We start from the raw sequence: 22843 nt of genomic DNA on the forward strand, positions 1-22843 counted from the left end.
GGTTCTCTGATGGCAGACTTCAGCTGGTCTGGATTGTTGAGTCTGGAGTCTCTCATCATCCAGAGATCTTCTATGGGGTTCAGGTCAGACCTGTTGGCTGGCCCATCAAACCCAGTAATACCATGGCCAGTAAACCAGTTTCACGTATTTCTACCTTCACTGTGGGACGGTGGAAAGGAGATCAGGATCTCCATGAAGCTTCATGAAGACACAGCCACAGTTGGTCTGATTTCAAACGAGGAAGCCAACAGAGAGGAGGACATGTCCTCAGTTTGGTTCAAAAACAACAACCTTCAGCTCAACACGGAGAAAACCAGAGAAGCAATAATTTATTTCAGGAAACAGGAAAACACAAAGGAGTAGGGGTGGATGGAGAGCAGGAGGAGCATGTCTATGGCATTAACACCTTGACTGCACCTATCAGAGGACTGGAGCTGGATCTAAACACTATTCATCTGACCAGAAAAAGCCCACCAGGACCCTGAGAAGGTCACAGCTTTTCACCGATCTTCTGAGGATTTTCTAGTGCTGCAAGATCCTGACATACAGCTGCACAGTCTGGTAGTGAAGCAGCAGAAAACAGAGTCCTTCAGATGGTAGGCTCCACTTCTCCATCCCTTAGTGACATCTACATGAGCCGTCTCCTCAGATGGGCCCTACCCAGCACCGCTGGGAACCTGCATGTTCAACACTGTCCTGTCAGGACGGCTCAGCACACTTTCTGTTGCCGGGCAACCAGAGCAGTTAGCAGCAGGAAAGATGCACTCTTGAGTTTTATCTTTGAATTGTAGAGTTATTTCACAATTAAACAACATAACAAACAATTAAACAACATAACAAACAATTAAACAACATAACAAACAATTAAACAACATAACAAACAATTAAACAACATAACAAACAAACAACATAACAAACAATTAAACAACATAACAAACAACATAACAAACAATTAAACAACATAACAAACAATTAAACAACATAACAAACAAACAACATAACAAACAATTAAACAACATAACAAACAATTAAACAACATAACAAACAAACAACATAACAAACAAACAACATTAAAAACAAACAACTTAACGAACAAACAATTAAACAACATAACAAACAAACAACATAACAAACAAACAAACAAACAACATAACAAACAAACAAACAAACAACATAACAAACAAACAATTAAACAACATAACAAACAAACAACATAACAAACAAACAAACAAACAACATAACAAACAAACAAACAATTAAACAACATAACAAACAAACAAATAATTAAACAACATAACAAACAAACAATTAAACAACAAAACAAACAACATATCTCGCAATCTATGACAACAAGAAGATAGACAGTCCAGGGCCCCGTTCCTCGTACCTGGCTAACTCAGTTAGCTGGATAATTTCAGGATAACCTGATGTCATGTCAGGCTTGTTCGGTGCCTCGAAGCAGGTAAGGCTAAATCACTATAGCAACATATCAATAAACTTAAACCTGCTCCAGGGCAGGTTTATTACAAGAAGCCGGATCTGAAGATACCCCCCCAAAAGAAAAAAGAGGAAGCTCCCTTCCTGAGAGACCAAGTCGATTTAGGAGCAATAATCCGTGCCGCATTTCACAGGGAAAGACTGAGCCGAGATCGCCAAGGTCTTTATCATTTTCTGATGATTTTTTGTATGACATTACTGTTTCAGTGGCCAAGGCATGATTTATTTGCAACAGCTGATAGGGCCATACACCGCCAATACTACCCAGCGCAGCCGTGCACTTACTGTCACTCAAACTTTGTGAGTAGGATTGCGTTTTTTTTGCGAGTGGCGCATACAAGGAACATTTCTAATTCAACACCGTGGAACAAATGATATTCCCTCACCACACTGAATAATGTTCTTGTATATTATTTTTACTTGGTCCCAAGTTTGCAAAGGAAAAGTGCACAATATATAAATATAAAAACAGATAGCTGGACCTAGGCTATATAAAACATATTGTGTCAAACTAGTATGCTTTCTAGTACCTTTAGAAAATACACAAGCTTCATTAATGATAGAAAGTAATTAACTAGGTCATTAGGCTACGAGGTTACGGCAAACAGAAATCCTGGAATAAGAGTGTAAACTGGTGAAAACGGTTCATTGGGAATCTGAGATCTTTCCAAGACAAGATTTCGACGGAGCGAACTGATGAGGTCATTGCAATAGGATCTCCTGACTGGTTCGTCTGTGCTGCCGGCAAAGCGGAACAGACCGCCCCTACAAGGCCTCTTAGCCATTTAGCCATTCAGTAACACAGTAGTTAAAACTTACCAAACAGATACGTCCTGCTCCATCCTCCACTGCCGCTGGTTTTCTTCCCCCTCTCTCTCCAAACTATCAGGATCAGACTCCGGGTCTAACACGTACGGACGGATATCAAAATTCGCCATATTTGACTCAGTCGGACCGGTTCATTCAAAGTTTACAACTAGCATAACAACACAGCCACATCGGAGGGGGCGGGCACAAAACATTGAGTCCTGCTGCCAGCCAGCCTCCGGAAAAACGGCCAATCGGAGGAAAGCAGGTCCGGGGGGTGGGGGGTGGGGGGTTAAAGAGACAGCAGCGAAAATGAGGCGTTTCAGACTGAGGTTAAAATAAGGGTTTTTCAGCCATATTTCTCTCTGACTCTCTGACCTTTCACCTAGACAATCTGACCTTTAAGCAGGACTCTCTGACCTTTGCCTGAACTCTCGGACCTTTACCTGGACTCTGACCTTCACCTGGACTCTCTGACCTTCACCTGGACTCCCCGACCTTTAACTGGACTCTCTGTCCTTCACCTGGACTCCCTGACCTTTACCTGGACTCTCTAAACCTTTTCCTGGACTCCCTGACCTTCACCTGGACTCTCTGACCTTCACCTGGACTCCCTGACCTTCAACTGGACTCCCTGACCTTCACCTGGACTCCCTGATCTTCACCTGGACTCCCTGACCTTCACCTGGACTCCCTGACCTTCACCTGGACTCCCTGACCTTCACCTGGACTCCCTGACCTTCACCTGGACTCCCTGACCTTAACCTGGACTCCCTGACCTTCACCTGGACTCCCTGACCTTAACCTGGACTCCCTGATCTTCACCTGGACTCCCTGACCTTCACCTGGACTCCCTGACCTTCACCTGGACTCCCTGACCTTCACCTGGACTCCCTGACCTTAACCTGGACTCCCTGACCTTCACCTGGACTCTCGGACCCTAACCCAGGTCAGTGCTGCCTTCCTTTGACCTGTTTAAGGATTTTAGAGTCCTGGAGGAGGAGACTTACTGAGTCCTTCTCTGGGTTACAGACTCTGACCCACAGGATGTGGTCCAGCAGCCAGTCGATGGGTTTGTCTCTGTGGAACATCAGGAAGAACTCGGCGATCATGGGGAGGTCTCGGGTCCGGAACAGTTTTCCTGTAAGAGAACGCCACATGGTGGTTTTCACTTTAATAATCAATCAATCATCTCTGATGAAAATACAGAGAGGCTCCACCTGTGGGAGGAGCTGTGCACACCTTTAGAGTTCTGAATGAAAACAGGGATTGTTCTGGAGCACATCAGTAAAAACCTCTGTCTGCAGTCACAGCTTTACTAAAACGGGGACTTCCAAACGACTCTAGAAGTGTGGAGTTGATGGAGAGGTCGGAGTCAGACAGGCCAAAGGAATGGGTTTAACACTCAGAGCCAGGCGTACGGAAGGCAGAAAGGGTCATTACAGGTTTGACAAACAATAATTCCTGGTTTTAATGCACAGTCAGAGATCTCGGCAGTATTTCTGAGCCTCGTGTTAAATCATATCCTCTGCAGCTGTAACCAAAAACAGAAGAAAACAGTTCTGAAGATGACAGAATGACATCTGTGACTAAACAGGCTCCTCCCTCCTCTCAGGCTCACATCTGATCCCAGTGTCTTTCACGTTTATCTCAGAGAGGAGGTCAATAATGATCTGCTTCCATTCTGCCATAGGTGAGGCTGCTGGTTCAGAACATTTATAAAAGTCTGTCTCTTCTCTTTCAGCTTACAGGTGGAACACCTGAACACAGCAAACTGAAAGATAAAACCACATCTGAGCCAAACATTGATCTTCTCTCTTCTGGAACATTTTTCCAAAATGTTGAAAGCACAGGACGTCCCAACAAATATGGAAATGTCCCACAGATTTATGCCCTCACATCCTCCTCAGCTCTGATCGTCTGGACTCTTTAATCTTTGGAGTTGAATATCTAAGGAAGTTTTTCTGAGCAGATTCTCTCCACAGACCGAGCTGGAGGTGGAAGAAGTTGAACCAGTCATCCTCGCTCCTCTTTCCCATCCTGTTTTTCAGAGTGGAGTGACCTCTTCCTTCTGTAAGGACGGGTAGATTTGAGATTCTTACTTTTGTAAGCTTCCACAAACATCAGGCTTAACCCTCTCTCTGCTGTGGACTTTATATTTTTGTCGAAATAATTCTGGAGGAATCTGAAAAAGTCACATTTCTGGAGGTTAAAGTTTTTGAAAGGACCACACCCCGTTACTGCGGTACTGACTGAAGATGAGGAGAGTCCTGATCTCCAGTCTTTAATCCTGTTCTCTGGTAGAGCAGGAATGAATTCTTGTTTTCTTGCAGATGTTGAGTGGGACGGTTACCCAGGTCTAAGTGTTTCCTTAGAAGTTTTCTATCTCCTTAAAAGGCCGATGTTTATTTGGCTTTGCTCTGCCGTCTTCCATCACAGCGATTACATAACGTCAGAATAAATCACGCCATTGTGCCGCTCTGTAAGAGTCCTCTAGGCGGGGTGGTGGTGACCCCCCCCCCCCCCGACTCTAGAAGGTGTAATATCTGAAACTTTATCCTTGTTTTTTCCCTTCCCAAATTAAGGATGAAATAACTCTGTTCTATTGGGTAAATTGCTGAGGGGGTGTGGCTACCGGCAGTGATTGACAGAGAAAGAGCAGTTCATTCATTTTTACAGCTTCTGTTCTGTTAAACATGGACTTTGGTGGTAGAGACCAGCTGTTTGGGTCTGCTTTAATCTCTGCTGTAATGAGAGAATAACCCTGTTGACAGATCTTTACTTATCTGGACCCTTAAGCCTCTAATAAGATTATTATTCCTCTTCATTGACAAAGTCTGGACCCGAACCCGAACCCTAACCTGTACTCTCTCCAGGGTGGTAGTTGAAAATTCAAGTCTGTGTTTTCTGTAGGTTTAATCTGTACGACCCAGAATCTTTAGTAGGGATGATACCTCAGGATAACTCAGGGCAGGTAAGAGTTAAAAGAATATCATCTGCATATGCTCAGACTTGGTGTTGACCCTTCCTGACGTTTCTGGTCTCTGACAGCCTGGAGCAAAGGTTCAGTAAAGACTGAGGGGGCGTCCCCGTCTACAAGCCCCGTCAAGAGAAACTGTTTTAGATCCACATTTATTTGGATTCTTCCTGTAGGGGGCAGTAGAAAGATTTCAGACATCCTACGACCTCTGAGTTCAATCCCAATGGTTTGAGGGTCAGATGTAAAGAATCCCAGCAGATCGCCGTCTCGCCGTCTCAGCTAATAGCTGCTGACTCCGTGTCTCTGGTTTTCATCTTGTTCTTAAGGGGCGGGGCCGTCATTGTCCTGTGTTTGATCCATGTCCATGAAGTCTGGGGTTCGGTTCTGTTATAGATGCAGACAGTCCGTAGTCTGATCCTGACATGGGTCTGAGAGCCAGTCCAGTCTGAGATCACGGCTTCACCCCGCCCTGAACACGATTACAACAACTCTTCAGTGAAGGTATCAGTATTTCTCTGAGGGTCTGCCTTCAGCCCCTGGTATTTTATCTGCCTCAGATTTAAAACAGCCTTATCTGTCTGAGTTAGCTTACTCTGTCCTGCAGCTACAGGAAGTTCGTCTAAAGATGAGAGGAGGGTCTGAGGTTAGACGTAGAAATGTGTAGTTGGTGTCTGTTTTCTAGATCATGGTGAAGTTTTAGGGATTCATCCTTCAGCGTGTTGCTTTCTTATTCTCCATGCTGGTAACTTTTTGGATTTTTGGCCGCTCTCATAAAAGTTGAGTTTAATTTTGCTCTTTTGTCTTCCTGATTTCCAGTAAATCATTTACGATTGTTTTTGTATAGAGAATCTCTCTAACAGTACGACTGTCTTTTCCATGCGTTTATTCTCCAACCTCTTTAACTTCAATCTTAAATCTTTTGTTTGTTCGTCATTGCCTCTCTTTCTGGGACCACCAGGTTATAGGTGGACCTCTCAGGACTTCTGCAGCGTCCCACAGCGAGCATGGGGACACTGATCCACTGTCACTGAAGACTAAATATTCTTTAACTTCTTTTTCACATATTTGTGACATGGACCTGTGTTCAGTCTCCGTAGGGTTGTCTTAGGTTTACTGCCTAGAATGACTAAATAAACCCCAGCAGGGTCAGAAACGTCTCTCACTCCTTCGTCACATGTTCTGGTCCTGTGTCTGTTTAGCATGAAGAAAGAGTCGTCCTTCAGTTTACCAGCTGAGGATGATGCTGATGTCTCTCATCAGTGTTTTCAGAGGTTTATTTCTGCAGAGCGGATCTTTTTGTTTTATTTGAGGCGTGGTTAGATGTTCGCGTCTCCACAAACCAAGACCCCGGATGATTCCATGGACCAAAAATCTTCTTTAGTAAGTGTTCAGGGTTCCAGGTGGTCTATAGACATTCAATAAAGGGATGTCTTTGTGATCAATGAAACCCTTTACTAGTATGCAGCGTCCTTCTTTATCCTTCATTTGGGAGGAGAAATGGAAATTTAATGGATTAGAAATTCAAATGTCCACTCCTCCAGTACGACTCCTTCCTGTGAAGGGTGTGAGTGCTCATGACCTCTTTAGTTTCTCCTGTTCAGGATTTGACAGGTGTGCCTCCTGCAGGAGTAGTTTATCTTGTTTTCTTGTTTCATTTTCGTGATCACTTGTTTTTATAGGATTCTGCAGCTGTTCACATTTAGGGTAATAACTTTATATTCTTGGAAAAGCATATTTTAGAAACAAGAAAAGACTGTCAAACATAAAACACCTGTCTGCTAGAAACATGACCACATTTCCATTTCTGAAGCCTAAACTCAAGCTCATGGTAAAGGGGGGGTGATATCCCCCTATAGGGACCCCACCTCTGTGGACATGAGTCTCGTACACGTGATAATGAGAGCAGTGCCATACGGATGGCGTTCGCTCCTAGGGGCGTGGTCAGTTTGACATTCACAGTCATGGCAGATTGCTAACGCTGGTGTTCAGCACTTACAGGTTTCTCCTGAGGGATGCTCAGTCTCACAGTGACAGCTTTACTGGGCGTCTTCAGTGCGTCTGAAGGCTTTTAGTTTTGTTGCGGATGTTCCTCACCCGCGTGTCTCGGCCCCGCCCAGGGAGGCTGCCTTACTCCTGATGAGGGTGCGGCTCTGGTGCGGGTCCCCCCTCCAGCACCGTCCATGACTAGCCCTCTCTTTAGCAGACGGGGGTAGAGCGTCTGGAAATGGAGCCCTTTTTCCTGAAGCGTCTTTCTGATTGTGTAGTAAGCCTTTCTATTCATGACGATCTCCGTGGGGAAGTCCCGCCTGAAAAACACTCTCTTTCCCTCGTAGTAAACCTTTTTCCAAGCGGAGAAGAGGGTGAGCTCTTTAGTTTGTAGTCTTGGAGATACGCCAACACTGACCTCGGGTTAGAGCCGGGGGTTTGGACCCGAGTGACCGGTGGCACCGCTGAATGCCGAGTTTGTTGTTCGGGAAGGACAGCTGGGCTCGGATCAACTTTTCATCAAAATCCTCAACATATTCTCCTTCCAGCCCCTCAGGAGCTCCGTGGATGCGGAGGTTGTTTCGCCGCGAGCGGGCCTCCAGGTCGGTTAGATGGGCTTGAACTTTCTTCTGCAGCGTGTGTGACAACGCCTCTCTGGTCTTCATCTCCACGGTTCCGTTCCCTCGACCCTCTGGCTGATTTCTTCTAAGTCAGTGGCAACTACATTTAATATCTGACCTATTTCTTCTCTAAAATCCACCAGTTCTTTTCTCAACAGATCCCTCGTTTCAGTGAAGTCCTTCTTTACCCTGACCCGCCGTGACGTTTGAATCTCCTCAATGATGCTAGCTTTCATCGCCTCAGTATCCTCATACTCAGAACTGTTGTTGGCGCTCTCGCCGTTGTCGTCTTTTCCCTCAGGTTTATCTTGTGTTTCTGCGGTTTGGTGCGATTTTTCCCTAGTCTTTCTTCCCGTACCCCGTCCTGCTTTTCAAGGTGAATTTTAAATGTTTTTTAATATATCCAACATGTCGGGGAGATTGACCGCCGGGGAGCCTCTTTTTGTTGCTGTCGTTCAGCTGGGCACCATGCCTGGAAGTCTGAGGTCAGCAGGTTTCTGCTCTTCTTACCTGTTGTCGTAAGTCTCTATCCATCGTCTCCCAGGATGAAGCTGATGTTCCTCTGTGTGACTGAGTGGTTCACACATTTAGAGAGCCAAGGTTTGTTACTGGCATAAATGACAACGGACGACGTTCTCACAGAAACGGCCATGACCTTACACGGGTTGAGAAACATTGTCAACCCTGTCCCGTCCATGGAGATGTGGCAGCGTCTGTGCTAGTTTAACTATGAAAGCACGCAGACTCAAAGACACGGGAGAAGCAGCGCTGCAGTGAGTAAACGTTGGTAACTTAGGAACAGGAAACACTAGAGAACAGATTCACTGAAACCCGGTCAGACACCAACCTATGAATCCCAGCGTGGAGAACTCCAGGTAGAGCCACCCCTTAGAAGCTTCCTGGTCAGCAAAGCTCTTCATGGTGCTAAAGTAGTCTGCTGCCGCCACAACGTCGTCCTCCAACTGTAAATGGAGCCAAAAAGTCTCACGTTAAAAACTACAAGCCTGTGTTTAACTGCCAGCATCTCTGTGTGACAGACGGATCAAACCTGGATCAGCTGATCTGAGTTCATATTTCAGGGTAAACGTTCAGGATTCCTCTCTTTACTGTATTAAAATCAAAAATCAAACTCGATGATAGAACAAGAGAAGGAGCTGACAGATAAACAGATGAGTGCTCTCTGAAGACACTCAGAGGAAAACTGAACCTGACCCTCATCATGTTTGGAGGACAACATCATCATCATCACAGGGAGACTCTTTTATATTTTTATCTTTATTTAATTCCAACAGTAGAAAAACAACATTTTCCTCCATGACTTTTAAATATTTTTTCCCGATAATTTCCTCAGTAGTTCCTCTTTTAAATGTGGTTTTTACCTCTCCATGTCCTTTTTTAACCTGACACACCAAAGCTTCAACAGGAAACATTTGAGAAAAGGCAGAGGCTTTGAAAAATCCTCGGAGGGTGATTGGGTGAACGTTCTGTCTGTCACATCTCTACGGGCCAATCAGAGCAACAAAACACGTGACGTAGCTGCTACTGAGGAATAATGCGAAACATGGCGACTATAGACATGTCAGTACTCGACTTTTGTCGTTTCTGAAAAGAAAACAACTCACTGCTGTTCTTTGTTCTTCTTTTAAAACAGAAATGTGGTCAAGTTCTGATAAAACTAGCGCTTTAGCAGCATCCATGCTAATCTCTTCCTCCATAACTGCACCAGCTCTCACTGCTGCTTGTTTACGTCACGACACTGCCTTGCCTGAAAGTACCGCCCCTCATAGCTGATTGGTCCTGTCACTTTCTAACCGGGCCCAAATGGTTCAGATGGGAGCTTTGAGCGATGGATTCACCAGAGAAAAACAAGGAAACATCCGTATCCATCTGCTTTGCAAAGTTAATTTTTTGTCCCATTAGTGGCAAATTAAAAAGTCAACAAAACCCTCCACTCCAGTGTGCCTTTAGAAACATACCTGAACGTAGTATGTTCCTTTATCCTGAGCATAGAACATGAGGAAACTGAAGTCCAGGTTCTGTTTGGTTCTCCATCTGAAAACAGAATCAATAACATCTGAAAACTGAATCAATAATGTCTGAAAACAATCAATAATGTCTGAAAACAATCAATAACATTTGAAAACAATCAATAACATCTGAAAACTGAATCAAAAACATCTGAAAACAATCAATAACATCTGAAAACAATGAATAACATTTGAAAACAATCAATAACATCTGAAAACTGAATCAATAATGTCTGAAAACAATCAATAACATCTGAAAACAATCAATAACATCTGAAAACTGAATCAATAATGTCTGAAAACAATCAATAATGTCTGAAAACTGAATCACTAACATCTGAAAACTGAATCAATAACGTCTGAAAACAATCAATAACATCTGAAAACTGAATCAATAACGTCTGAAAACTGAATCAATAACGTCTGAAAACAATCAATAACATCTGAAAACAATCAATAACATCTGAAAACTGAATCAATAATGTCTGAAAACAATCAATAATGTCTGAAAACTGAATCACTAACGTCTGAAAACTGAATCAATAACGTCTGAAAACAATCAATAACATCTGAAAACAATCAAGAACATTTGAAAACAATCACTAACATCTGAAAACTGAATCAGTAACATCTGAAAACTGAATCAATAACATCTGAAAACTGAATCAATAACATCTGAAAACTGAATCAATAACGTCTGAAAACTGAATCAATAACATCTGAAAACTGAATCAATAACGTCTGAAAACTGAATCAATAACATCTGAAAACTGAATCAATAACATCTGAAAACTGAATCACAAACATCTGAAAACTGAATCAATAACATCTGAAAACTGAATCAATAACATCTGAAAACTGAATCAATAACATCTGAAAACTGAATCAATAACATCTGAAAACTGAATCAATAACATCTGACCACTGAATCAATAACATCTGAAAACTGAATCAATAACATCTGAAAACAATCAATAACATCTGAAAACTGAATCAATAACATCTGAAAACAATCAATAACATTTGAAAACTGAACCAATAACATCTGAAAACAATCAATAACGCCTAAAAACTGAATCAATAACATCTGAAAACTGAATCACTAACATCTGAAAACAATCAATAACATCTGAAAACTGAATCAATAACATCTGAAAACAATCAATAACGCCTAAAAACTGAATCAATAACATCTGAAAACTGAATCACTAACATCTGAAAACAATCAATAACGCCTAAAAACTGAATCAATAACATCTGAAAACTGAATCACTAACATCTGAAAACAATCAATAACATCTGAAAACTGAATCACTAACATCTGAAAACTGAATCAATAACGTCTGAAAACTGAATCAATAACATCTGAAAACTGAATCAATAATGTCTGAAAACTGAATCAATAACGTCTGAAAACTGAATCAATAACGTCTGAAAACAATCAATAACATTTGAAAACAATCAATAACATCTGAAAACTGAATCAATAACATCTGAGAACTGAATCAATAACATCTGAAAACTGAATCAATAACATCTGAAAACTGAATCAATAACATCTGAAAACAATCAATAACATCTGAAAACTGAATCAATAACATCTGAAAACTGAATCAATAATGTCTGGAAACTGAATCAATAACATCTGAAAACTGAATCAATAACATCTGAAAACTGAATCAATAACATCTGAAAACAATCAATAACATCTGAAAACAATGAATAACATTTGAAAACAATCAATAACATCTGAAAACAATCAATAACATCTTCAAACTGAATCAATAACATCTTCAAACTGAATCAATAACATCTGAAAACTGAATCAATAACACCTGAAAACTGAATCAATAACATCTGAAAACAATCAATAACATTTGAAAACAATCAATAACTTCTGAAAACAATCAATAACGTCTGAAAACTGAATCAATAACATCTGAAAACAAACAATAACTTCTGAAAACTGAATCAATAACATCTGAAAACTGAATCAATAACATCTGAAAACTGAATCAATAACATCTGAAAACTGAATCAATAACATCTGACCACTGAATCAATAACATCTGAAAACTGAATCAATAACATCTGAAAACTGAATCAATAACATCTGAAAACAATCAATAACATCTGAAAACTGAATCAATAACATCTGAAAACAATCAATAACATTTGAAAACTGAACCAATAACATCTGAAAACAATCAATAACGCCTAAAAACTGAATCAATAACATCTGAAAACTGAATCACTAACATCTGAAAACAATCAATAACATCTGAAAACTGAATCAATAACATCTGTAAACTGAATCACTAACATCTGTAAACTGAATCAATAACATCTGAAAACTGAATCAATAACATCTGTAAACTGAATCATTAAGGTCTGTAAACTGAATCAATAACATCTGAAAACTGAATCAAAACATCTGAAAACTGAATCAATAACATCTGAAAACTGAATCAATAACGTCTGAAAACTGAATCAATAACATCTGTAAACTGAATCAATAACATCAGTAAACTGAATCAATAACGTCTGAAAACTGAATCAATAACGTCTGAAAACTGAATCAATAACATCTGAAAACTGAATCAATAACATCTGAAAACTGAATCAATAACATCTGAAAACTGAATCAAAACATCTGAAAACTGAATCAATAACATCTGAAAACTGAATCAATAACATCTGAAAACTGAATCAAAACATCTGAAAACTGAATCAATAACATCTGAAAACTGAATCAATAACGTCTGAAAACTGAATCAATAACATCTGTAAACTGAATCATTAAGGTCTGTAAACTGAATCAATAACATCTGAAAACTGAATCACTAACATCTGTAAACTGAATCATCTCGTTGACTTCATTCCTGAGGCAGATATGATTTTATGCCGTTAGCCCACCACAGTAACCAGGGCCACCACCAGAAGCTCATCCCAGACAAACAAAAACCTTTAAAGATGATTGAAGCTAGAAACTCACTGCAGGTCAAAAGACAACAAGAAGGCCAACGTACTTAACCCGGTCCTTGGCGTCTCCAAAGGTTTCTGAGAGACCGCTGAAGTCTGGGTAGTAGAACTGCGACGGGGAGACGACCTCCAACAACCCCGACTGAACCTCTTTAGGAAAACTGCAAAGGAAACACAAAAAACAGGGAAACTTTGAGAAAACCACACAAAAACTTAGAATTCACGTTAGCATGCCAACACAGCTACAGTCTGACTCTGTTAGCACGCCAACACAGCTACAGTCTGACTCTGTTAGCACGCCAACACAGCTACAGTCTGACCCTGTTAGCACGCCAACACAGCTACAGTCTGACTCTGTTAGCACGCCAACACAGCTACAGTCTGACTCTGTTAGCACGCCAACACAGCTACAGTCTGACCCTGTTAGCACGCCAACACAGCTACAGTCTGACTCTGTTAGCACGCCAACACAGCTACAGTCTGACTCTGTTAGCACGCCAACACAGCTACAGTCTGACTCTGTTAGCACGCCAACACAGCTACAGTCTGACTCTGTTAGCACGCCAACACAGCTACAGTCTGACTCTGTTAGCACGCCAACACAGCTACAGTCTGACTCTGTTAGCACGCCAACACAGCTACAGTCTGACTCTGTTAGCACGCCAACACAGCTACAGTCTGACTCTGTTAGCACGCCAACACAGCTACAGTCTGACTCTGTTAGCACGCCAACACAGCTACAGTCTGACTCTGTTAGCACGCCAACACAGCTACAGTCTGACTCTGTTAGCACGCTAACACAGCTACAGTCTGACTCTGTTAGCACGCCAACACAGCTACAGTCTGACCCTGTTAGCACGCCAACACAGCTACAGTCTGACCCTGTTAGCACGCCAACACAGCTACAGTCTGACTCTGTTAGCACGCCAACACAGCTACAGTCTGACCCTGTTAGCACGCCAACACAGCTACAGTCTGACTCTGTTAGCACGCCAACACAGCTACAGTCTGACCCTGTTAGCACGCCAACACAGCTACAGTCTGACTCTGTTAGCACGCTAACACAGCTACAGTCTGACTCTGTTAGCACGCTAACACAGCTACAGTCTGACTCTGTTAGCACGCTAACACAGCTACAGTCTGACTCTGTTAGCACGCCAACACAGCTACAGTCTGACCCTGTTAGCACGCCAACACAGCTACAGTCTGACTCTGTTAGCACGCTAACACAGCTACAGTCTGACTCTGTTAGCACGCCAACACAGCTACAGTCTGACTCTGTTAGCACGCCAACACAGCTACAGTCTGACTCTGTTAGCACGCCAACACAGCTACAGTCTGACTCTGTTAGCACGCTAACACAGCTACAGTCTGACTCTGTTAGCACGCTAACACAGCTACAGTCTGACTCTGTTAGCACGCCAACACAGCTACAGTCTGACTCTGTTAGCACGCTAACACAGCTACAGTCTGACTCTGTTAGCACGCTAACACAGCTACAGTCTGACTCTGTTAGCACGCTAACACAGCTACAGTCTGACTCTGTTAGCACGCTAACACAGCTACAGTCTAACTCTGTTAGCACGCCAACACAGCTACAGTCTGACTCTGTTAGCACGCTAACACAGCTACTGTCTGACCCTGTTAGCACGCCAACACAGCTACAGTCTGACTCTGTTAGCACGCTAACACAGCTACAGTCTGACTCTGTTAGCACGCCAACACAGCTACAGTCTGACTCTGTTAGCACGCCAACACAGCTACAGTCTGACTCTGTTAGCACGCTAACACAGCTACAGTCTGACCCTGTTAGCACGCCAACACAGCTACAGTCTGACTCTGTTAGCACGCTAACACAGCTACAGTCTGACTCTGTTAGCACGCTAACACAGCTACAGTCTGACTCTGTTAGCACGCCAACACAGCTACAGTCTGACTCTGTTAGCACGCTAACACAGCTACAGTCTGACTCTGTTAGCACGCTAACACAGCTACAGTCTGACTCTGTTAGCTCGCTAACACAGCTACAGTCTGACTCTGTTAGCACGCTAACACAGCTACAGTCTGACTCTGTTAGCTCGCTAACACAGCTACAGTCTGACTCTGTTAGCACGCTAACACAGCTACAGTCTGACTCTGTTAGCACGCTAACACAGCTACAGTCTGACTCTGTTAGCACGCTAACACAGCTACAGTCTGACTCTGTTAGCACGCCAACACAGCTACAGTCTGACTCTGTTAGCACGCTAACACAGCTACTGTCTGACCCTGTTAGCACGCCAACACAGCTACAGTCTGACTCTGTTAGCACGCTAACACAGCTACAGTCTGACTCTGTTAGCACGCCAACACAGCTACAGTCTGACTCTGTTAGCACGCCAACACAGCTACAGTCTGACTCTGTTAGCACGCTAACACAGCTACAGTCTGACCCTGTTAGCACGCCAACACAGCTACAGTCTGACTCTGTTAGCACGCTAACACAGCTACAGTCTGACTCTGTTAGCACGCTAACACAGCTACAGTCTGACTCTGTTAGCTCGCTAACACAGCTACAGTCTGACTCTGTTAGCACGCTAACACAGCTACAGTCTGACTCTGTTAGCTCGCTAACACAGCTACAGTCTGACTCTGTTAGCACGCTAACACAGCTACAGTCTGACTGGTGGGTAATAGTAATTCAACACTGCAGTTCTTCCTCTTGTTCTTCTCTCTGATGTTTCAGGTTGCTTGAATAGCTGTGGGTAGGGGTAGGGGTAGTTTCTTTCCTCTTTAAATCGTCTGACCTTTAACATTTTTAGGGGCTAGACTGGAAGCTGTGGGGGTCTGATGAGGCCCCCTCTCTACTAGTTGAGAACCAGTGCTCTACAGATTAAACCTCTGAGCCAGACCTCCTGCTGCCAAACAAATGATATCTTCCTGGAGAAGCTGGGACACCCTCAGGAAGTGGAAACCCATTGTGACACTTCAAAAAGCCAGGATTGTGTTCCTGATGGTAAATGAGCAGCAAGCTGTTAAAAAAGGAAATAAATAGCATCCACCAAAGCTGATGGAGTGTTCCAACAATCTTTCTCATTGTCTGTGTTTTGATTTGAAACTGTTTCTTTTCTTCATAGCAAATGTTCTCCTTTATCTGTCAGAGAAAATGAGAATCTTTATGGTTACAGTAAAAATTCACCACAGGAAGAGACTCTTCACCAAACCTGAAACCTTCCTGCCCTGTAAACCCCCCTTGGTGCTTACTGTAAATCCCCCAGAATGCATTTCAGTGAGGCTGTATACAGAGCAGCTTTCAGGTTTCTGTCAGCTGTAAATGAAGTCTCTACAGTCGATTCACATTCCTCAGAAAGATGAGTCTGCCTCAGGCCGCCACCAACAAAAAGAACCAAAGGAGCTGGTCTTAGTGTGTGTGTGTGTGTGTGTGTGTGTGTGTCTGTGTGTGTGTGTGTGGGGGGGGCTCATCACACAACTGTGTGCAGAGAGAGGATTTACCTTAACGAGCTCTAGTTAACGCCACAGGGCCTTAACAGCCGAGCATGGCTCCTTTCAAACAGGATCCAGCACCAGTCTGATTACATCCAGCAGACCCTCTGTAACCATTCAAACCTTAAATAACTGTTGAGTGTCAGTTACTGTGATCTGTTCGGTCACTGTTACTTCAGAGGATTGTTACCCTGCTGGTACACGTTTTCAGTTTCATTAGTAACAAACAGGGAGAGAGGGAGAGGTCAGACCAGGTCGCATCTCCTAGAGACACCTGAGTTAGAAAATGTGTGCATGTCCCGTGGGCTAAGTTTTAGTTTCTGCTCAGCTGGAGGTAAAAACATGAAACACTAAAGTTTCACACACGTTTTTCTTAAAGATCCTACATCGGTGGGGCAAGAGGACAGTTTAAATGGTTTTAATGTGAGTTGTTCATGGTGATACAAACAAAAGTTTAGCGCCACTAGGCTAAGCCTCGTCAGACCTTCTGGACCAAAGGAACAGGACTGACTAGAGGGACAGAGGTCTAGGTCCATTGTGGGCTGTTGTGGCTGAATAAAACGGTAAGCTCACACTATTATCATTATTTTCTGCTGTGTAGTGCTGAAGTCGACTAGTTCTCACGTTTTTCAGCTCAACTTCAGGCATGCTTTCCGAGTTGCTGTCTGGAATGTGGCTGTTCTTCAGAGGGACCCTCGTATACCCGCGATGTTGAGGGAGCTGGCTCAGCTTGGGAACGCCATTGCTGCCGTGTCTGAAGTGAGGCACCCTGGCACTGGTGAGACTAGTGTGGGCGGATACACCTGGAGGGGGCAACTATGGTCTACGCTCCAACAGGGGTGAACGAACTCTCTGCACAGGCAGCGTTCCACACCAGACTCGTCTGGGTAGGAGATCCTGTCCCCAGGGGTGATGCCTTGGATGTTCTTGGTAACTTCACTGCTGCCCCTGGCACTGACAGGGAGGGCTACGAGGCCTGTGTTGGCCCTGGACAATGAGATGAAAGCTCCTCAACGCTCCTTGACTTTGCCAGCAGTCAGAGCATGACAGTGGCTGGATCATGGTTCCAGAGATGTAAATGTCATTGACTATGCCACTAAGAAGGAGACTGACCATGTATTTGTGGGTGGAAGCTGGAGGCTGCTCAGGGACTGCAGGGTTTTGAGGAGTGCCCAGTTCTTTAGCAGTGTCCATTGGCTTCTGGTCCAACCCTGAAATTGTGGCTATGGTGCCCAAGGAAGGCTAATTCTGGACAAATAAGGTTAGATTTCAGCTGCCTTACATGCAGCTGGACTCAAGGGCACTCTTCAAACACCAGATGCCTGGAACCCTGGCTCCACATGCAGACTTCATCAACAACTTTACAAGAGCATCTGACCCTTGACCTGTACAGGAGCATGTGACCCTTGACCTGTACAGGAGCATCTGGCCCTTGACCTGAACAGGAGCATCTGACCCTTGACCTGTACAGGAGCATCTGACCCTTGACCTTTACAGGAGCATCTGACCCTTGACCTTTACAGGAGCATTTGACCCTTGACCTGTACAGGAGCATCTGACCCTTGACCTGTACAGGAGCATCCGACCCTTGATCTGTACAGGAGCATCTGACCCTTGACCTTTACAGGAGCATCTGACCCTTGACCTGTTCAGGAGCATCTGACCCTTTACCTTTATAAGAGCATCTGACCCTTGACCTTAACAGGAGCATTTACCTGTGTTAGTCATTTAGATGGTGTCCTTTAGGTTCAAGGTTCTGGCAGATGGAAAAGCAGTGGGATTATCTGGAAGTTTCCACCATCAGGAGAGTTTTCCTCTACAGGCGTCTACTTAAACTCTGAGCGTGTTTTGTTTCTTTTGTGAAGAGCTTTTCTTTGTCACTTCCAAATAAAAAAACACAGGATCCAATAACTCAAATTACGAGAACCCTAAATCCAACCCTTTCGAGCTCCTCAACATCTATTCCATCGTTCTCCGGCCAAAATCTGCAGATGTTAAAAGGCGTGATGAACTCTCTAGGGGTGTTTTAAGCTGGAGGAAGCTGATGTGATGACAGCTCTGAAAAAGAAGAACATTTCCCACGTCTGATGAGACGTGGAGATAAGGTGAAAGGATGACGTCTGAATCGTAATAAGGTGGGACACCCTTCTCTATAACAGATCCTCTTTGTGATTCAGGATCAAATAAAAACCGGTCCTTGTTCATAAAGTGTGAATACAATTCTAAGATTTCACCTGAACCCGCCTCTAAAAACTTGAAACCACAGGAACATGACAGGCTCAGAAACAGGAAACCAGAGAGAGCCACAGAGAAATGGCCATAAAAGAGGACCTGTACAGGAGCATCTGTCCCTTGACCTGTACAGGAGCATCTGACCCTTGACCTGTACAGGAGCATCTGGCCCTTGACCTGTACAGGAGCATCTGACCCTTGACCTGTACAGGAGCATCTGGCCCTTGACCTGAACAGGAGCATCTGGCCCTTGACCTGTACAGGAGCATCTGACCCTTGACCTGTACAGGAGCATCTGGCCCTTGACCTGTACAGGAGCATCTGACCCTTGACCTGTACAGGAGCATCTGACCCTTGACCTGTACAGGAGACTTGACCTGTACAGGAGCATCTGACCCTTGACCTGTACAGGAGCATCTGACCCTTGACCTGAACAGGAGCATCTGGCCCTTGACCTGAACAGGAGCATCTGGCCCTTGACCTGTACAGGAGCATCTGACCCTTGACCTGTACAGGAGCATCTGACCCTTGACCTGTACAGGAGCATCCGGCCCTTGACCTGAACAGGAGCATCTGACCCTTGACCTGTACAGGAGCATCTGACCCTTGACCTGTACAGGAGCATCTGACCCTTGACCTGTACAGGAGCATCTGACCCTTGACCTGTACATGAGCATCTGGCCCTTGACCTGTACAGGAGCATCTGACCCTTGACCTGTACGCAGAGACAGAGAAATGGCCATAAAGGGGGACATATGGAGGAACTCACTTTGAGCTGATGGTCTGTGCTGCGCTGCTGATGTAGTCCGAGTCCGTCTGTGGAGAGAGAGGAGAGAGTCAGCGACGGTAGGGGGTTACCATCCTGAACAAGAACCTGACCAGATCTAAACCCTGACCAGGTCTGTTAAAAGAGGCAGCTTCATAAAAACTGGGCCCCGTTGTCCTGATTTTCCCTCCCCAGCACGCCTTCAAAGGACCGCAGCTTCACAAACAAGATCCTAAACAAACAGGGTCGGACTGGGCTGGTAAGAAAGAGCTTTAGAGGATTATTAAAGAATGTTTGCTCTTCCCCATATCAGCCATGAGTCCACGGATCAGTGAGTAAACCTGTCAGGCTGCATTCTGAACTCCACCGCAGACTTTAACTGCAGATTAGCTCCAGGTCATCTGTGTTTTCTGCTTTGGCTTTTAATCAGGATTTATGGATCTACTTAACCCTCGGATACTACTATGTCCATTTTGAGGACATTCATTGTTTTATCATCATTTTTTTGAGTTGAGAGTCACATTTTTATAGATTGAGGCATCAAATTTGGCCAAAGTTATTATTTTTCTTCATATTTAAAAAAAAAACAAACAAAAAAACAAAAACAAAAACAAAACGTGTTTCCCATAGAACGCCCATGATGCAAAACAACTTATAACAACTGTTTTACTGCACTCAGTCGATCACCAGGGCTCTAAATTTCACCATCCCACATTGATCCAGCAGATCGCGCGAGCTTTTATCTTAACCCCTTAGGTAACGCAGACATTGTTTACCTTCCATGGACTCAGAGTGTTTGAAGCGCTATTTCACCCACTAAACATCATCAGAATTACATGAAACAATTGGTGCCACTAGATATGGATGTCTGAGAGTGGGCTACATGTATGAGGAAAAGTGTGTGTGCTCCTACGTGTGTGCTTGGGTGAGAATCTGCGTCTATGTTTACAGTCGGACATGTAAGTGGAGTGTTTACAGTCAGAATGCTACTTCTGAGTTCTGCAGTCTGGAACTAAGAAAGGGGGACATTTGGACAATTTCAACTTTGCCCTCACTTCACAGCAAGCGGATGGACATGCATGAGGATGCACGGGTCCTTTCCATCAATAGGAGAGAATATATCATATCTCAAATATGCAGTACATTTGTATATGCGCATAATGAGCGTAATGATGGTCAGATTTTGGTTAGAGGTGGAAATGTGCGTGTTGGTGATTCATATCCTACATATTTCCTCTGATTTTTTATGCCTGTACATAAAATAAACCTAACATGAACAAATGCATTCACTCACATGTGATTTGAAAGAGGACAGGCTTGAGAAAAGGATGGTAAAACTGGCGTGTTTGTGACTGCTAAGCATGGACACTAAGCTCACTGAATCCAAGTCATAGGCATAGTGTACAATAAGCGGCATAAAAAGGGTGTAACATTGAATTTTTTTTAAATTTTTTGTATTTTTGAGTAGTCAGGGTTGAAGTTATTGAAGAGATCTGAAGCAGTGAAAGTTAAAAAGAAAAATGAAAAATGAGTATTTTATTAACACCTTTCTGCACGTCCGTTTTCTGGACAAACAAGGACAGATGGAGCTAAAATATGGAAATTGGCACTACAGAAAAAATTTCAATGCATCAAAATCAATTTTACTACTCATCATTGGCATGGCCCAGACTCTATTTATCGGAAAAAAATTTCTGGATCATTTTATGTGGGAAATATGGTGTTTTTATGTTGTTTTTAACCATAAAAACTACCAGTGACATGGTGTACAATAACTGGCATAAAAAGGGTATAACATTAAATTTGAAATTTTTTTTTTAGTGGTCAGGGTTGAAGTTGTTGAAGAGATTTGAAGCAGCAAAAGTAAAATAAAATATTGAAAAATGATTATTTTATTAACACCTTTCTGCATGTCTGTTTTCAGGACAAACAAGGACAGATGTAGATAAAAATGACAAGGGAGCGAGGGCTAACTGATACCAGTTTTAAGATCAATCAGCAGGCCAACACTGGGCACAAGTCAATGGTCAATGATCAGTGATTAATGATCAATGATTAATGATCGGTGGTTAATGATCAATGATAAGTGAATAATGAATAATGATTAATGTCTGATACGTTTCTATCTACAGTTGAAACCAGATGTTTACATACACTATATAAAAAGGCACATAAACTTTTTTTTCTCACCGTCTAACATTAAATCAGATTAAACTTTTCCTGTTTTTGGTCAATTAGGATTACCAAAATTATTTCTATTTGCTAAATGCCAGAATAATGAGAGAGATCATTTTTTAGACAATTTTTTATTATTTTCTTGAGAGTCAGAAGTTTCCATACATTTCATTAGTATTTGGTAGCATTGCCTTTAAACTGTATGACTTGGGTCAAACGTTTTGGATATGCTTCCACAAGCTTCTCACAATAGTTTGCAGGAATTTTGGCCCATTCCTCCTGGCAGAACTGGTGTAACTGAGCCAAGTTTGTAGGCCGCCTTGCTCACACATGCCTTTTCAGCTCTGCCCATAAATTTTCAGTGGGATTGAGATCAGGGCTTTGTGATGGCCACTCCAAAACATTGACTTTGTTATCCTTAAGCCACTTTGTAACCGGTTTGGCAGTATGCTTAGGGTCATTGTCCATTTGGAAAACCCATTTGCGCCCAAGCTTTAACTTCCTGGCTGATGTCTTGAGATGTTGCTTCAGTATTTCCACATAATGTTCTTTCCTCATGATGCCATCTATTTTGTGAAGTGCACCAGTCCCTCCTGCAGCAAAACAACCCCACAACATGATGCTGCCACCCCCATGTTTCACAGTTGGGATGGTGTTCTCAGGCTTGCAAGCTTCCCCCTTTTTTCTCCAAATGTAACGATGGTCATTATGGCCAAAAAGTTCAATTTTAGTTTCGTCAGACCACAGAACATGTCTCCAGAAATGAAGGTCTTTGTCCCTGTGTGCATTTGCAAACTGTAATCTGGCTTTTTTATGTTTCTTTTGGAGTAATGGCTTCTTCCTGAGAGAGTGGCCTTTCAGCCCATGTGGGTACAGGACTCGTTTGACTGTTGATAATGACACACTCTTACCAGCTTCAGCCAGCATCTTCACAAGGTCTTTTGCTTTTGTTCTTGGGTTGAGATGCACTAGATGAACTAGGATGGACTAGACTTGTGCAAGTCCACAATTCTCTTCCTATCTTGGCTGATTTCTTTTGATTTTCCCATGATGTTACACAAAGAAGCAGTGTGTTTCAGGTGGGCCTTAAAATACATCCACAGGTGTGCCTCTAATTAACTCAGATGTTGTCAATAAACCTATCAGAGGCTTCCAAAGACATGACATCATCATCTGGGCTTTCTCAAATTGTTTAAAGGCATAGTAATCTTAGTGTATGTAAACTTCTGACTTTAAAGAAAGTAATAAAAATTGTCTAAGAAAATCGTTTTCTCATTATTCTGGCATT

General features: G+C 43.1%; 1 protein-coding gene across 1 annotated transcript in view; it reads right to left on the minus strand.

Moving 5' to 3' along the window:
• Positions 1 to 22843, minus strand: part of LOC121506676 (alpha-1,3-mannosyl-glycoprotein 4-beta-N-acetylglucosaminyltransferase A-like) — a 35727-nt gene that overhangs the window by 6927 nt on the left and 5957 nt on the right. Inside the window, exons 6-10 of the mRNA XM_041782517.1 lie at positions 19384 to 19430; positions 12947 to 13060; positions 9867 to 9942; positions 8738 to 8852; positions 3315 to 3445 (exon numbers count right to left, since the gene is read on the minus strand). Of these exons, the coding sequence (XP_041638451.1) occupies positions 3315 to 3445; positions 8738 to 8852; positions 9867 to 9942; positions 12947 to 13060; positions 19384 to 19430 (483 nt within the window). The remainder of the gene's footprint in view (positions 1 to 3314; positions 3446 to 8737; positions 8853 to 9866; positions 9943 to 12946; positions 13061 to 19383; positions 19431 to 22843) is intronic.

This window comes from Cheilinus undulatus, unplaced genomic scaffold (assembly GCF_018320785.1).
Source record: "Cheilinus undulatus unplaced genomic scaffold, ASM1832078v1 Contig8, whole genome shotgun sequence".
In the NCBI taxonomy this organism is placed as follows: domain Eukaryota; kingdom Metazoa; phylum Chordata; class Actinopteri; order Labriformes; family Labridae; genus Cheilinus; species Cheilinus undulatus.